This window comes from Hippopotamus amphibius, chromosome 1 (assembly GCF_030028045.1).
Source record: "Hippopotamus amphibius kiboko isolate mHipAmp2 chromosome 1, mHipAmp2.hap2, whole genome shotgun sequence".
Classification (NCBI taxonomy): domain Eukaryota; kingdom Metazoa; phylum Chordata; class Mammalia; order Artiodactyla; family Hippopotamidae; genus Hippopotamus; species Hippopotamus amphibius.
In genome coordinates, this window is record NC_080186.1 from 152,383,996 (window position 1) to 152,401,604 (window position 17,609).

The window sequence follows — 17,609 nt, forward strand, 5'->3', positions numbered from 1 at the left end:
TCTGAACCTCAATTTTCCCATCTGCGAAATGGGAATGATAAACTCTTATCATTAAGATACCCAGCCTATAAAAATTTTTCTGGCAAACAAAGGAGACAGTGGAATGTAAAGGGCTTGGCTTGTGAGTGTCCTGTAAACGAAATCTTTTTTTTAATTTTAATTTTTATTTATTTATTTATTTATTGGCTGTGTTGGGTCTTTATTGCTGCACGTGGGCGTTCTCTAGTTGCATCAAGTGGGGGCTAATCTTCATTGCAGTGCGCAGGCTTCTCGTTGTGGCTTCTCTTGTTGTGGAGCACGGGCTCTAGGCACGCAGGCTTCAGTAGTCATGGCACGTGGGCTCAATAGTTGTGGCTCGAGGGCTCTAGAGCGCAGGCTCAGTAGTTGTGGTGCACGGGCCTAGTTGCTCTGCGGCTTGTGGGATCGTCCCAGACCAAGACTCAAACCCATGTCCCCTGCATTGGCAGGCAGATTCTTAAGTACTGCACCACCAGGGAAGCCCCAAAAGAAGCTTCTTGATGCTATGTATTACCAGGATTTCCAGACCAACCTAACTACACTTTCAGTGTAGCAAAAGCCACCTGGACACTCTGGAGACCCCCGTTTGTGCAATTGACTGCCTGTCTGACATTGGGCATGTCTCTTCTCCATGGGCCCCTGGGAGGTGACTTCAGAAGGGCCACAAACGGAGCCAGTCCTGCCCTAGACTCCAACCCCTCCCCCTGGGGGTCATGGCTTTGTTGTTTTTTTTTTTTAAAGACCAAGATTTCCAAACTCTGTGGTTGCCTTGCCTAGCTAAAAGGGGAAGAGGGGGATCAGCCCAAGGAGAAGGAGGAAGAGGAAAACAAGACAAACAGCCAGTGCAGTGGAGAGGAACGCATGTCCAGTCGTCCTGGTCCCTGCGGAGCTAGTGTCCAGGAATCCAGTTCCCTGCCTGCCCCCGAGCCCAGCATCGGCGGGCTGCTTTCCCGCTGAGGCCATGGGCCCAGGGGCTCTGCTGATCCTGCTCGCGGCCACGGCTTGGCATGGTAAGAGCAGCACTGGAGACTTGGGGGGTGGCGGGGGCGGGTAAGGGAGATGTTACAGAGAGGTCTCCCACGGAAGGACTCTGTAAACCCCTGCCCCTCACTGGGTGTCCCTACTTTGTGCTTCCATCTGTGCCCTGGACTGCAGGTGTGGGGGTATCCACTTTGGAGAGGCAGTGGGCGGGGAAGAGGGTATGAATGGAGTGAAACTGGCCTGGCCAGGGCTGTGGATCTGTCCCAGCTGTGTTGACTGTCTGTGTGTCCTGAACACGTCCCTGATGCTCTCAGGGCTCTTCAGCGTCCACTAAATAATCAACAGCAGGTTGTTGGGGGCAGTGATGGACTAGACTAAATGCTTTTCACACTTCACTGTGCATACAGATTCCCCAGGGATCTTGTTACAGTGCAGATTCTGACTCGGTAGGTCTCAGGTGTGACCTGAGACGCTGCACTGCTAGTAAGTTCCTAGGAGATGCCAGTGCTGCTGATCCAGACCCACACTGAGTAGGCAGGCCCCAGAGAACCCCTGATGGCTCTGCTGGTTCTGCCAGCCTGTGAATCACTAGGCAGACGGGGCGGGATCTGACTTGGAGAGGCCTGAAGAGGCAGTGGTCCTTCCTTGGGAGGCTTGGGCAAGGGGTCAGAAAGAGAGGTAAGAGGTTAGGAGAGGTAAATGTGGGAGGAGAGAGTATAGGGCTAGTGGCTTGTCTGGAGGGAGGACAGTGAGAGTCTCTCGGGCTAGAACCCTCCCAAACACAGGCTCCTGGGCCTCAGGACGGAGAGCTGTGGGGCAGACCCCACCCTAGCTACGTCCCTTCAGCAGCAGCAGCGATGCAGGATCTCCATCTAGGAGGGCGCCTCGCTAGGGGCTGGGTGCTTGGTTTGTATCTACAGTTGGCCCAACAAACACATATTAAATTTTATTGCTTATTCGGAGGGTCCTCGGGGAAGGATGGGGACTGTGGGTGGGGTGGGAAGGCAGCCCTGAGGCTGGAGCTGTGGGGCCCTGGGGAGTAGGTGTGTCTGGTCCCTGATGCGGAGGTGGCCCACGGACGGTCTTTTTCTGGCCCCGTCAATCCCACTGGGCTTGGGCGTCTGTTCTCTTTTATTGAGATGTAATTTACATACTGTAGAAAGCTCAGACTTGTTAAATATTCACTTATGTATTTGGCTGCATCAGGTCTTCGTTGTAGCACATAGGCTTCTCTAGTTGCAGCGCGCAGTCTTCTCTCTGCTGTGTGTGAGTTCTCTAGCTATGGCGTGTGGGCTTCAGAGCACGCCAGCTTAGTTGCCCCACGGCATATGGGATCTTAGTCCTGACCAGGGATCAAATCCGAGTCCCCTGCATTGGAAGGTGGATTCTTAACTGCTGGACCACCAGGGAAGTCCCCAAAACACAGATCCTTAAGAGCACATTTGATGAGATTTGACAAGTGTATATGGTTGTGTCCCCACCATCTCAATTAAGATAGAAATTATTCCCCTCACCCTAAAAAGTTCCGTGGTTTTATCTCATTGCTTTGTCCTGTCCTCTTGGGGCACTGCCTGTGGCGCGCTATTGGGGAGTGGAGGGGGCTGGCCAGCATCTAGCCCCAAAGGAAAGAAGAGATGGAGACAGCAGGCTGGAAACCTAAGCTTTCAGCCCCGTAGACCAGTGGTGAATGAGTGGGGCGGGGGGACTGCTGTGAGAAAGCTGGGGGACAGGATCCGAGCCCTAGAGACTGGGACAGGCTCGCTAAGACCCTGGGCTGAGGAGGGGCTGTGTCCCAAACCTTGGTGTGTGTAGGGTGCAGCGTGTGTGTGTGTGTGTGTGTGTATGTGTTGGGGGAGAGGAGCAGAAGCTGGGACACACCCTGGGAGCTGATGATGGAGGGGTCTCCCAGGCAAGCGGGAGCAGGTGGGGAGGTGTGGGGAGATGAGATGGTGGGGTGAAGCAGCAGCAGGGGTCCAGCCCCAGCCCAGGGAGGGTGGGCCCGAGCAGGCTTTTCCTTCCCGTCAGCCAAGCCAGCAGTGGGGAGCTGGGGCGGAAGCTGAGGACGTCAGCCCTGTCCTGCGTGATTATTTGAGATGACAGGGCAGGATGAAACAAGACAGATGCCTCTCTGACTACACTTCCAGGAGGCTGAGGCCGGAGCTAGAGGACAGGGAAGGGGAGGAGAAGGGAGAAGGCACCTGTGAGACCAGGCAAGGGCAGAAGCGGAACATGGAGTCACAGAATCTGAGACCACGGGATGTTACAGGCATATGCTGTGACCTTTAAAAGTTAAAAACTTCAACTATCAGAGTGTTAGGACCAGGGGGAGGTTAGAACTGTAGCAGGTAAAGCGGTACCCAGGGCAGCAGAGCTGACCCAGCCAGAGCCTGCGTGTCACCTACTGAATCCTCCCAAGACCACTCAGAGGTGGAAATTGGGATTATCTGTGGGTCAGAGGTTAAGCAACCTACCCAGTTAGCAGGGGAGAACCAAGTTTTAGACCCAGGTTGGGGTGATGCCACAGTCCAAGTTCTTCCTTACAGCACAACCCCACGTGGGGCCGTGCATGGCTGCAGCAGGACTAGGGCAGCACCTGCTCTGCTGGGCCTTGCTGACAGCCTGCCAGAAATGATGCTTGCCTCTCTCCCTGGTGGTCAGCAGCACAGGAGGACGGGCTACAACCCCCAGGTGTTGGCTTTGGCAGTATTCACCAATTCACCCCATCCTTTATGCTGATGAGAAGCTCGGGCAGAGCGGCTGCACATCTCTGATGGGTACCAAATCAAAACAAAAATTAAGCCATCCTGATGTCATTTGACAGAAAGGATCTTTCCAATTCTGGGGTCTATGGTGAGCACGGGGTGGGGGTTGCAGTGGGCTGGGAAGACACGTTTCAGAAGCTTTTGTGCAGGACGATGGAGCATGCCTAAATTTACCTGGTACCCTCAGGGCTAGTGTGTCCAGTGCCCCATCACAGAATGTTTAGGCTGGCTAGGGGTACATTAGTGGGTCAGTGACAGAGCCAGATCCCACAGCCTGGGACATGCCACTGCCCAGAAGGTGGTACCCCCTGTCCTGGGGGTGAGAGGGTCTCTCCCCTAGAGGGGACAGTGGCCGGGAAGCAGAAGTGAGAGCATCCCTGGGAGAAGGGCTGCAGGCTGAGCGGAAACTGGGGCTGGGCCAGGTGCCAGCAATGTGTTTCCGCCTGCACAGGCTGGAGGGCGCCTGGCAGCCCCTCCAAGGCCTAGAATCAGCTCTCACTTCCCTCCTTTGCCCCTATTTTAGGCCTTGGAAAAATGCTGACACTGCAGAGGCAACGGGCCTTCTTCCCGGAGGGCCTGAGATGAGTTTCCACTTCTCTTTTCTCCTTCATGAAAATTTTCCTTAAAAGAGATTGTCTCCCTACTAAACACAGCAGTGCTGGGATGTCAGGGTAGGCTGCTGGGGGTAGGCTAGATAATAAGTATAATGGCTAACCTTTACTTAGTATTTTTATTTGGTGATAGGTGACGCTCTAAAAGCTTTCTGTGCATTTAAATCTCCTGACATTCCAATAAATGGGTACAATTATGGTCCCCATTTTATGAGTGGGGAAACTGAGATGCAGAGCCTCTGAACCATCCCACTGTGCTATAGACCAGATGTCCAATGATGGGAGTGGGCACAACAGACTTCTGAATTTTTCTAACTCTGCTGGGCTAAGATCCCACACTCTTTTCTTCTTCCCCATGTGAATTAACTCAGAGGACTTTGCTGTGAACCTTTCATTCATTTCTTTCTTCCTTTGCTTGTTTGAAGCCCCTTCTTTGAGTTAGACATTGGGCTTAGTAGCAGGGATGCAGGTGATTTTTTTACATAGGGCTGAAGGAGTCCAATCCTGGGGAGAATGGCACAGTCATGGCCAGGAAGACTGAGGCTAGAGGCTGGGGGAGTCCCCATGGGATAGAGGCTGGGTGGGAGGCTGAGAAATCTCCCAGTCCCCTTCTCTCAGAGAAGGAGTGTGGGATGGACATCAGAGACACCAGTCCATCACAGCAGGTTTGGGGGGTGGGGCTGAGCAAGTGAGCAGAGAGGGTCAGGGACTTGTTCAAGGTGATCCTGCAAGTCACAGCTGAACCCCAGAACCAGCACCACACTTACCAGGGCAGCACTCACCTCAGAGGCAGGGTATGGCCAAGGAGGTGTCACTCAGGCCTCAATTCTGTTTGCTACTCCCCATCACCAGGTCTGGGGTTCCCGGTGATAGACCCCAGTGGCCGTGAGCTGGTTGTGCAGTCAGGCACGACGGTGACCTTGCGATGTTTAAGCAACAGAAGCGTGGAATGGGACGGCCCCATTTCCCGCTACTGGACTCTGGACCCTGATGCCCGCAGCAGCGTCCTCACCACGAATAACGCCACCTTCCTAAACACGGGAACGTACCGATGCACTGAGTCTGGAGACCCCCTGGGGGGCAATGCCACCATCCACCTCTACGTCAAAGGTGAGGACTGCGAGCCCACTCCCAAGGGGATGAGCATGAACAACCGTAATAAGCCAGCTCTGTATTTACTGAGCACCTGCCATGATCAAGGACATGTGGCAGCGTTTCTAATTTAATGTTGTCTTCACAACAACCCTCTGAGGTGGTTCTGTGATTCTGCCCATTTTCCAGAGGCTCAGAGAGGTTGAGTCATTTACCCAAGGTCACACAGCATTAAATAGTGGGGCTGGTCCTGGCTCCAGAGCCCCAAGCATCCTCTGAGCTTCCGTGATATTGTGCGACCTCAGGCACATGCTCAGCATCTCTGAGCTTCCCTGTCATCAACGTCCAGGGACCGCTTGGCGTGGTGGAGGGAGGGCACTCGTAACCCTGTATCCCTCTGTTCCCCAGACGCTGTTCGGCCCTGGAGGGTCCTGGTTGAAGAAGTGACGGTAATGGAGGGTCAGGATGCGCTGCTGCCCTGCCTGCTCACTGACCCGGCGCTGGAGGTGGGCGTCTCGCTGATGCGAGTGCGTGGACGACCTGTCTTACGCCACACCATCTACTCCTTCTCGGCCCAGCACGGCTTCACCATCCACAAGGCCAAGTTCATTGACAGCCAGGACTATGAGTGCATCGCTCGGGTGGACGGCAGGATGGTGAAGTCCCTCAGCATCCAGCTTAAAGTTCAGAAATGTGCGTGGGCAGGGAGGGCTGGGGAGCTGGCACCTGGCCTGCGGAGGAATACTGGGGGTGGGGTGGGGCCTTTGTCTCACCTCTTCCTTTTGCACGAGAGTCATCTATGGGGCTTCTACGGGGGCAAGACAGTAACGGGAAGATGTCAGGCGCAGAAAGGCAGACCACAGGCAAGCCGATAACTCAACGGGCAAGGTGATCTCAGATCGTGAGACAATCTGTTAAAAATCATTGAACAGGGAGATGGAATAGAGTGTGTGGGAGCAGGGTGGGGGCTCATGGAGAGAGTGACATTTTATTTGAGCTGAAATGTGAATTATGAGAAGGTGGAAACAGCGGAGGAAACAGCAGGTACAGAGTCATGGGCTGGAAACAGGCTCCAAATGTTTCAGGAATGGAAGGAGGGCCAGAAGCCCTCCCACACCCTCAGACGTAGATTTCCCACTCAGTGCCGGTCTGGTGCTGGGTGCTGGGCACAGGCAGGGGGTAGTGAGCTAGGTGATGGGGCATTGTGGTGGCGGGTGCATGGGACACCTCTCACTGGGGGGCAGCCATGGTGGTGAAGTCTCACTCCCGTTCCCCCTTGTCTCTGCTGGGCTGGTGGACGGGATTCTGGTTTCTGGAAGGACTGATGTGAGTTAGCAGGACCCCAGGCTCAGAACCTGGGCTTGAGATAGGAATCAGCTGCCTATAATGAGGCCAGGGTCAGCGTGACATGGATGGCCCCAGGCCCTGTGCTCTGAGGCCACGAAACCTGTCCAGGAAGTCAAAGGACCCTGCGTTGTGTGCAAAGCAGGCCGCAAAGGCCCTTTCCCTGCACTTCAGCTTGCAGAGAGAGCCCTGGGCCCTAGTTCTGCCATGACCCTCTCAGTGGCCACGGGTGAGTCCCTTAGTGTCTGGACCTTGAGAAACTGGATTAGATTAACCTTCGACAACAGCAACAGCCACAGATACTCACTCAACGGCTACTCTGTTTCAGGCACTGGGCCAGCTGCTAGGGAAATCGCCTTCATGGATCTGACTTTTACTGGGGAGACAGACGAGAGAGAAAGTAAATAAATACAAATTGTGATGAACAGGAAGCCAAGCTGAAGAAATTTGGGTGGGGGTGAGGCTCATTCAGCGAAACTGTCACGGGAGGCCTCTCTGGGGAATGCTTGAGCTAAAGATCTGAGGGGTGGGAACAGGCACCCTGTGAACGTGAGGGAGGAAGCTTTCCTGGAGGGAAGCACAAGCACAGAATCGAATCTCTGGGCGGGAAAGGCTCTGCACTGAGGGGAGCGGAGGGTGGCCGATGGACCCTGGTCGGGAGCAGGGCCCGGGGAGGTGGCAGGGACTTCGGCTCTTGGTCTGAGAGGGATGGGAAGCCACTGAATATTGGTACGAGAGAGAGAGAGAGAGAGAGAGAGGCATGATCCAATGTTCATTGTAAAGAGCTCACTTTGGCTGCTATGAGGAAGCAGGGAGGCCTTCCAGGTGCCTGAAGGGGTCCAGAGCAGAGAATGAGGGTGAGACTGGGGAGAGGAACTGGTGATGGAGCAGAGGGGACTTTTCAAGGTCTATTTAGGAGCCAGGACTTGTGGGGGAAATCTGAGGCCTCAGGGCTGCCTCTCAGGATTGGGGATGGGAGCCTGGCCCATGGCAGGAAGCAGAATGACAGCTCCGACCTGGGTGTTCATGGGTCCCTTCTCCTGACCTCAGTCATCCCAGGACCCCCAACCTTGACACTGAAGCCTGCAGAGCTGGTGCGGATTCAAGGAGAGGCTGCCCAGATCGTGTGCTCAGCCAGCGACGTTGATGTCAGCTTTGATGTCTCCCTCCAACACGGAGACACCAAGGTCCGTCCCTGGGGTGTCTGCCCATCCTTCTGGCATATCAGGCCCTGTAGGCTGCAGCCCCCGGCCCCACCTCAAGCTGGTTCTCTGGGCTGAGGGCATAGCCCAAGCCCAGAGAGGGGAGTGCGCTTGCCCAAGATCTCACTGTCAGTCAGTAGCTGATCCAGAAGCAGGACTCGGGCTCATGCCAAGTCCTGGACTACATCTTGTGGGAGTGGGTGGGGGGAGGTGGTACCCCACCCCCTTGACCATGACCTTTGCCCCAGCCTGTAGACAAGAGCCACATGCCCACTCACTTCTGACTTAGCAAGGGGTTCCTAGGCCACCTCTGAAGCCCAGGAATGTAAGGATCATTTCAGAAAAACTCTGGGGAGAGGAAGGAAGAGGGATTTTCTCAGGAGGAAATGGCATTCAGCTGCTTCTAAGAACATCCTTATTCCCCGTGCCTACGTGTGCTAGGCATAGCCCTGTGCCATTTGTGTGCTCCATCTCCCTCTTCGCTACAACCCTAGGAACAGGGGGCCAGTGGCAGTCCCATTTTGCAGATGAAGAAACTGAGGCTCAGAGTTCCATCCCTGCCCAAGGAAAGGCAGATAGTAATCCTTTAAAGCTGAGAATTAGAACCCAGATCTTTCTGATTCCTAAACGACCTCAGTATACCATTTCCGTTCTTTCCGGCTACAGCTCACAATCTCTCAACATGCCGACTTCCATAATAACCGTTATCAAAAAGTCCTGACCCTCGACCTCGATCACGTAGGCTTCCAAGACGCTGGCAACTACACCTGTGTGGCCACCAATACCCGCGGCATCCACTCCACCTCCATGGTCTTCCGGGTGGTAGGTAAGCATCAGGGTGGTGGTGGAGGGTCAGCAAGGATCCCGGGGTGAGGTGGCGCACAAGGGGATTGAGAAGGAGGGAGCTGATGGCAGAGAAGGAGGAGACACTGTTAGAATAGCTCGCTACAATACCTTTTTTCTAGGCCTGGCTAAGGAGCCACGTCTCTGGCAACCCTCCCAGTTTCCTCCAGAATCCATCTCTCCTGCCTGGGAGGTCCCACAGTGCATGACTGCACCTCATTCCAGCATCACGAGTTCTGTTTGGGGATTGGTGTCCAGTAGCTCCCTCCTGGGCTTCACTGTTCACTCATTCATTCACTCTCTGCCTGGGAAACTCATGTCACATGGACACGTGAATAGACAATGATCTCCCTGTGCGGTCGTGGGGGAAGCCTGGGGTGTCCTGGGAACACCAAAGGGGACTCCCAACCGAGGCTTGGACAAAGTGGCCTCTAAGCTGGGACCAGAAGAATGGAGGTGGGTTAGCCAGGCAGAGGAGTGGGAAAGGAAGGGGAACAGCACTGCCAGCAGAGGGAACAGCATATGCAAGGCTCAAAGACAAAGAAAGCAAGAGCATTCGAGACATCCAAAGAAACTGACAACAGCTGGGACGTGAAGGGGTGGGAGCGAAGGTCACAAGAGAGCAGGGCTGAGGGTAGAATCCAATGGCAAGTTGGGAGGTTGTATCCAGTGGGAGGTTGTTGAAGGTTTTAAGAGGAGAGTGATGAGATCAGATTGCACAGAGGGTCCACTGTGTGGTGGTCAGGAGCCCACACTCCTGGGTCACATTCCAACCTGGTTCCACCAATGACTCAGATAGGTTGCTTAATCTGTTTCTGCATTTGCAAAATGGGGATACTAACAGTAACTGTCCCATAGGTTTGCTGTGAGAATTAAGTGAACAGTAAATATATATTTAATATTGTATTTATATTATATTATATTATATATATTTGAAGTACCTAGAATAGGACCTGGCACAGAGGAAATGCTAAGTGTGTGTGAAGAGAAGGTATTTGAGAAGCCTCAGCCCTATGCCACGTGGATTGGATGAGTGACTAGAGGCTGGAGACCCAGCAGGGCAGTTAATGCAGTGGTCCAGGCGAGAGATGGCTAAGGGTGCTGAACCACACTGGGGGCCCAGGAGAGTCTGTTATCCAAAATGACTTAGGAGGGATAATGGACCAGACTTGGTGGCTGCTGGGATGAAAGGGCGAAGGAGAAAGGAGCCAAGATGACTTCCAGGTCTTTGGCCAGAGTGATTGGGTGGGAGGCAGCAGCAGTCCCTGGGCAGAGACTCCAGAGCCAAGAAATTTCTTCAGGGTAGGGACAGGCTCTGAGTCATTTCAGTCTGGCCACACCTCAAGTGTTAAATGTTATGGGAGCTCGAGGGGAGGCAGGGAGAGGGATCATGAGAATTGCTACCCTTGCAGCACAAGCAATACACCAGCCTTGCAGGATCACCTAAGCTCTGCCGTGGGCCCCATCCTGTTCCGGGAGCTTTGAGGGCTAAGGCAGGAGGGGAGAACATTGAACTGTCTCCCAGTCATGGGCTCTAATCCTATCTGTTTTCTAGTGCAGACATACAGTAGTCACTCAATAGATGTTTGTTTTCCTTCACTCTTCTGGCCAGATACTTCTCAATGCTGAAGATACAGCTACAAATGAAAGAGATAGAAAAACCCCTGCCCACATGGAGTTTGTACTCTAGTTGGGAGAAGACAAGCAATAAGCAAAATAAATTATAAAAAAGCAAATCAACTTGATAAGGTTTTCAGCTTAAAATAGGGTGATCATCAAGGAAGATCTTACTGGGAAGCTGACATTTGCGCAAAGCCTTGAAGTTGGTGAAGGATCAAGCCATGTAGAATCTTGGAGAAGAGAGCTCCAGGTAGAGGGCAAACAATGTTCTTAAGGCAGGTCTGTGCTCTGCATGTGCAAGGAGCAAGTCAGCCAGTGTGGCTGGGGTGGAGCTCAAGGGGAAGAGTAGTACAAGATGAGGTCAGAGGTGAAGGGGAAGGCCCCCACAGGCCAAGGTGAGGTCTTGTGCTTTTCCTCTTGAAAGAGATGGGGTGCCATTGGAGGGTTTGAGCAAAGGAGTGATACCATCTGACTTGGATGTAACAAGATGTAAGACAGCTTTCTAGTGCTTTGCCGAGGACCGTCTATAGGGAGACGAGGGTAGAAGCAGGGGGACAATTGGGAGGCTACTGCTAGTCTGAGCTGGAGGTGATGGTGGCTTGATTAGGGTGGTAATGGTGGAGGTGGTAGGAAGTGGTTGGAGGATGGATGGATGAATGGGTGGATGGATAGATAGAGAGGTGGACGGCTAAACAGGGAGGAGAGGAGAAAACCGCCTTGCCCTAAAAGCTCACAAACTCGGAGAGAGAAGACAGCTACCTAAAGGGAGAACCAGATGCATGCAGTAGTGTAGATGTGCCTAATGAATGTGTAATCTCGCAGGGCAGCAGAGGGTATCATGCTAAGGGAAATAAGTGAGACAGAGGAAGACAAATAGTGTATGATATCATTTATACGTGAAATCTAAAAATACCACAAACTAATGAATGTAACAAAAAGAAGCAGACTCATGGTTATAAAGAACAAACCAGTGATTACCAGTGAGGAGAGGGAAGATGGGAGAGGCAAAATAGGGGTAGAGGATTAGAGGCACAAACCACTATGTATAAAATAAATAAGCCACAAGGATATGTTGTACAACAGGGAATATAGCTAACTATTTATAATAGCTATAAACGAAATATAACTTTTAAAATTGTGAATCACTATGTTATACACCTGAAACCTATCAAATATTGTACATCAACTATACCTCAATTAAAAAAAAAGCAACAGGAATCCAAAGGAGGGAGAGCTCCCTTTAGCCTGGAGTGATGGTGGAGTCTCCCTGATGGGGATGAGTCTTGGAGAATGCGAAGGATCTAAATAGAAGAGAGGAAGAATATGGGGTTCCTGGTGGAGGAAATGACTTGAGCACAACATCCAAGGCTGGAATGACTGTGGTGTGTTCAGGAGACTTGAGAACACCGAGATAGGTGGAGAATTTGTGTGTGTGTGTGTGTGTGTGTGTGTGTGTGCGCGCGCGCGTGCGTGCGCGCGCACGTCTGTGAGTGAGGAGGGGACGTGGCTAGATGGGCATAAGGAGACCTGACTGAGAAGAGAAGAGCCTTGAATGCCAAGCTCCATTGTGGAGGTGATGGGGAATCATTGGGGTAGGAGACTGAATTTTAGATTTCATAGAATTGAGTAAGAAGAGTTCTGAGAGATCATCTAGTCCAGGGCTTTTTGCATATCCTTGGGATTTTAATAAGGGATTTCATTGGCTTCCATGAGAGGCATGGAGAGGCTGAGTGGATGGAGGTTTCTGCACCTCTCCTTTGCCTGCAATTCAATCACAGCAGCTTGATTTTAATTCATGCAACATTTAATTAGAAGAAACCAGTCAGGACTCTTTCAGGTATAGGTAACAGAAATCAACTCAAACTGGCCTAATCAAAAGAGGATTTCATTGGCCTTATAGCTAAAAAACCCATGGATATGAGTTTCCAGTATAGTTGGATTTAGGTGTTTCGTTGTGAACAAGAATCTGTTGTTTCCCAATTCTCAGCTCTATTTGTTTCTTGAGGGGCATCACCAAGCTTGAAAACCCCAGTGGAACGAAGGCTTGTCTTTCCCTTGAGTTCCAACAAAAATCATGGAAATGAGTGTCACGGACTCACGTGCCTGTCCCCCAAACAAATTACTGGCCCAACGGGGACAGATTACCCTGATTGGCTGGCCTGGGTCACGTGCCCACTTTAGAGCTGGATATGGAAGCTGCATTGACTATACTACTACTGGAAAAAGGGGAAATGGTGAGAGCATGTGGAAAAACAAAAAAGCAGACTTTTTTTTAACTGCTAGAAAAATTTTCATAAAATTATAACAACATGGATATATTCAATCTCTTCATTATATAAGTAAAGAGGGAGAGGTGCCAAGGAGGGTAGGAATTTGCCTAAGTTGTCCCAGAAACTCAGTGAGGAGAAGAGTTTGGAGGCCTGGGCTTTTGAGGGGCGTGGTGGTAAAAGAGATGAGAGAGGGCAAGTATGGGTTATGGGTAAGGTCTGTGTGCCTGGCACATGGTAGGTGCTCAGGGAGGGTCCAGCTGAAAGACTGGCTTAATGGGTGGATCACTAAACAAACACACAAACTGGGGCATCTTCCCACTAATGCCAGATCTCTGTGCATTTTGCTTTCCAGACAGTGCCTACTTGAACTTGACCTCTGAGCAGAACCTCCTCCAGGAGGTGACCGTGGGAGAGAAGATTGAACTCAAAGTTAAGGTGGAGGCCTACCCAAGCCTGCAAAGTTTTAACTGGACTTATCAGGGACCCTTCTTTGGCCACCAGCCCGAGCTCAATTTTGTAACCGTCAAGGATACATACAGGTATCACCTATTAGCTCCCATCTGCCTAGCCCACAGCCAGATGGAGAACACTTCAGCTGGGAGTCAGGACACTTGGGTCCTGTCTCAAACTTGCTGTGTGACCTGGAGCGAGTCCTTTCCCATTTCTAGGTTTCATTTTTCTTGACTATGTAGAACCTCAATATTAGTCATCTGTGTTTGAGATGTAGATCAAATTAGTGTATTCCTCTGTCCTATATCCTTGGGAAATCCAATATCCTTCTCAAGAATTCTACCATTTCTTGGGGACGTGCATTCTGACAGTCACCCACGGTCTCTCGATCTTACTCATCCTTCTCTTTTGTGGCTAATCCAAATGCAGAAGACAAGACAATCCCCCATGATTTCCATTCACAGTCATACTCATAACAGCGATCGCATGAGGGACCTGCCACATACACAGGTTTGGAGAATAGAAGGAATTAACATCTCTCAGTCACAGATATATCAGAGTTTTTGAAAAGCCTGTGGTCATCCAGCCCTGAGAATTTCTCACCAGCTGCTCTTCCCCACAGGCTCAAAGCTCTTCTTATAAACTGTCGTCTGACTCTACATCCTCCCAACCCTCCACTCCCAGAATCCTGCTTATCTCACAAGCACAACGTTTCAGAAATCTCTTTTTCTTGTCTCCTGTGGACTCTGTCCTCAGGGTCTTACTTTCCCATCCAAAGTGACCTAACCAGGTAGTTTTCTAAACTAGAGAGTTTCTTCCCGAAGGAGGAACACTGATACCAAGTGTGAAAATATTTTCTTTACCCTGTTCTATTTGAATGAGAGAGTATAGCTCCATCAAGGACAGCAAATGTCAGGTGTGTGCAATAACTTCCCCTCCCATGCTCATGACAGAGAGCCCAAATTCTTCTTTTTTAATTAATTAATTTATTTTTGGCTGCACTGAGTCTTCGTTACTGCGCACGGGCTTTCTCTAGTTGAGGCAAGGGGGGCTACTCTTCCTTGTGGTGTGTTCCTTGTGGCTCAGTAGTTGTGGCACGCGGGCTGTAGAGCACAGGCTCAGTAGTTGTGGTGCATGGGCTTGCGGGATCCGCTGCTCCTGGCATGTGGGATCTTCCCGGGCCAGGGCTTGAAACTGTGTCCCCTGAATTGGCAGGTGGATTCTTAACCACTGCGCCACCAGGGAAGCCACCTAATTCATTTTTAAACCCTTTCCTGCAGAGTCCAGATTCAGCCTCAGTCCTTCTCAACACAGTCTCCAGGCTGTATTTCCACCACAATTGGCTCATGAGAGGAGACCTGTTTGCCATCCCTGGCCTAGATAATCCCTGGACATCTTCCACTCCCAAACTCCCTGGAGTTCTCTTTCTAGCTCTGGAAGCCCAAACCTCTTTGATTCCTGGATTCTTGTTTGTCAATCATCAGAATCAATAAGGATATTCCCTTGTCCTCATCTTCCTCTTCCCAGTTCCCTTCTTGTCCTTTCCGGCCAGGATTTCTAGCTTCTCCTCATCTAAAGCAGAAGTTCTGAATCTGGAGTCTGCAGACCCCTGGAAGGAGACTGGTCCCTGGATAAATTTCATGGGTCTGTAAGCAGCAGAGAGACTGTGGAAAGGAACCAGGGAGATGCCCTCAAACATAATAATCCTGGGCCATTGAGCACAGGGCAGATAAGCCTGGGCACCAAACAGCCACCAAACTGAGCCCATGTGATAGGTGTGTTCATAATGGTGACTTTGACTCATGCAAAAAGTTAAATTCTTTCAGTTTAAGAAGTAGATGTTATCTCAAGAACTGACAAACATAGAGGGGTTCTGTTACCAGGGATCTGGCTGAGTGAGATTGCCCTTTGAATACCATGGGTTTTAGTCTAGTAATGGCAGCAGATATTTTTCAATAAAGGGGCAAGTGCCTGCAATGAGTCAGGCTCTCTGTCAGGCACTCGGAATACCTATCCCTTTAATCCTTAGGCTGAGTCTGTGAATTAATTACTGTGCTACCATCACAGAAAAGGAAGCAAAGGATCAGAGAGGTTAAGTACTTGTCTAAGGTCACACAGCTAGGAAATGGCAACCTCAGGACTTGAGCCCTGGTCTTTGGAGCCCCATGGCTACATCCTGCCTCTCTTCCCTCTCAAAGGCCCTCTAGGCAGGGTTGGTGCTTTAGGGATGGAAGCTGACCTGGGTGCAGGTGTTTTCAGCAAGGATTGTTGAGACCAGTGACGGTGGTGAGACTAGGTGCATTCAGTGGGGCTTGTGATGTGCCTCCCAGTGTCGGCACTTTACATACATCACCTCTACTAAATCAGAACAAAAGCACTTTACGGATGAGAGAAGCAAGGGAGGAAATTGGGTTGGTGGTTTCTTCACGTCTCCGTGGCATCCAACCTGGGTGCCTGGCTCAGCAAAGGCCTTTGTACCCCGGACCCTTTACCAAAAACAAATCCCTTTAAGGAGGTTGTCTGAGCCCACTGTCCTCACCCCAGATGGCCTGCTCCTCTCATGCAGATACAGCTCCACCCTCACGCTGCCTCGCCTGATGCCCTCCGAGGCCGGCCGCTACTCCTTCCAGGCCAGAAATGCCAGGGGCGAGGAAGCCCTGACCTTTGAACTCACCCTTCTGTGTGAGTGATGGAGTGGGGCTGGAGACAGGGGGTTCCCCCAGGGCCGCTGGGATAGACGGGCTGGGGGAGAGAAGGCTCAGTGTGAGGTGGTCAGGTGAAGAGACCGGGGGCCTCCAGGGCTGACTCCTCCCTGCTCTGCTCCTCCGTTCTACCTCAGACCCCCCAGAGGTAGAGGTCACGTGGGCCCTCATCAATGGCTCTAAAACCCTGCTCTGTGAAGCCTCGGGGTACCCCCAGCCCAGTGTGACGTGGGTGCAGTGCAGGGGCCACACGAACAGGTAAGTGTGCTCTGCTTGCCTTCCTCAACTGGGTTTAGGGGCTGGGGCAGGGGCTGGGTACCCCAAAACTCTGAGCTACATCTGTTCTTCCCAGATGTGATAAGACCCAAGTGCTGGTCCTAGAGGACCCAAACCCTGAGGTCCTGAGCCAAAAGCCCTTCCACAAGGTGACTGTCCAGAGTCTGCTGGCCATTGGGACCCTGGAGCACAACAAGACATATGAGTGCAGAGCCCACAACAGCGTGGGGAACAGCTCCCAGGCCTTCGGGTCCATCTCTGTAGGTGAGTCTTTGACCCCCTGCTCCAGGCCGGGATGGGAGGGGAGCCCAGGAAACTGCCCCCCACCCCCGGGAACCAAGGGCCAGAGTTCCAGCACCGAGTAGATCCCAGACATACCGAGTTCTAGCTCTCTGCGTGTGACGCCAGGCCCCTCCGGACCAAAGTTCTCCTGACGCGGCGAGATGGGGGAGTCTAGAACCCATGGGGCCGGAAGTGGTGGGGAGAAGGGCAGAGGAGCAGCAGACGTGAGATCCAGAGAGAAAGCAGCCTGAAGCAGCCACAGTCTAACCTGGCCCTTCTTCTCATATGCCTGCACTTGCACTGACTCATTAGTTCACAAGTGTGTATTTGGGACTCACTTGGTGCAGGGGAGCAGTGCCTCCCAGGAGCTTGGGGTCTGGTGATATGGGCAAGTGGCAAATGAACAGTCCCCTCCCGCCCCCCCCCCAATCCCAGGGCCAGCCCTGACAACCTTCTTCATCCCTCCCGGACTTCCTTCCTGCCAGAGACACAGTCCTCTCCATTCAGGGCCGCCGTCCAGGGGTGGGGGTGGGGGTCACTAACGCAGCTGCGTCTGTCTAGAGGAAGGGGCGTGCTTCTCTGCGTTGCACCAAGCCTGCATGTGAGTTAGCTCTCTGCTTCTGAGAGGCCTGGGGCTGCACAGGCCCACAGCACCCTCAGGCCTCTGCAAAGCAGGTTCAGCACCCACCGTGTGCCAGGCCCTGGTGAGGCTCTCTGGGCCCAAAGAGGACAGGGTGGGAGCCCTCGCCTGGCTCAGAGGGGGGCCCAGCTGCTGGCCTTGGGGTAACTGGGGCTGAGGCCAGAGTCCACATGCCGCTGCCTTGGCTGCCCTGTCTTGCAGCTGGTGATCGTGTATTACAAGTAATAAAGCCAACATTGTACTGAAGGCTCACCCTGCCAGGCATCGCGCTAAGCTCTTTACAGGCATTATTTCAATGAACGCGCCCAACCCTAGGAGGTTTAGAACAGTCTTCCTTCCCCCTCGGGTCATGAGGAACCTGAGGCTTAGGGAGAAGTCACAGGTTGGCTGCCACACCTCAGGCTCATGCTGCTGATCTGGGTCAGGGGGGAAATTATGTCCTTCCAAACACATCACGGGAGCTAGGCTGCTGATCTAGGAAGAGGAGACCCCGGGTCCCTGAGCCTAGCTTTGAAA

The 17,609-nt window shown here is 52.3% G+C and overlaps 1 protein-coding gene across 1 annotated transcript in view; it reads left to right on the forward strand.

The window, feature by feature from the left end:
• Positions 1-775: 775 nt before the first annotated feature.
• Positions 776-17,609, forward strand: part of CSF1R (colony stimulating factor 1 receptor) — a 30,886-nt gene continuing 14,052 nt past the window's right edge. Inside the window, exons 1-9 of the mRNA XM_057731174.1 lie at positions 776-1,028; positions 5,225-5,482; positions 5,873-6,157; positions 7,859-7,995; positions 8,677-8,836; positions 13,096-13,282; positions 15,760-15,875; positions 16,033-16,153; positions 16,248-16,435. Of these exons, the coding sequence (XP_057587157.1) occupies positions 980-1,028; positions 5,225-5,482; positions 5,873-6,157; positions 7,859-7,995; positions 8,677-8,836; positions 13,096-13,282; positions 15,760-15,875; positions 16,033-16,153; positions 16,248-16,435 (1,501 nt within the window). The 5' untranslated portion in view covers positions 776-979. The remainder of the gene's footprint in view (positions 1,029-5,224; positions 5,483-5,872; positions 6,158-7,858; positions 7,996-8,676; positions 8,837-13,095; positions 13,283-15,759; positions 15,876-16,032; positions 16,154-16,247; positions 16,436-17,609) is intronic.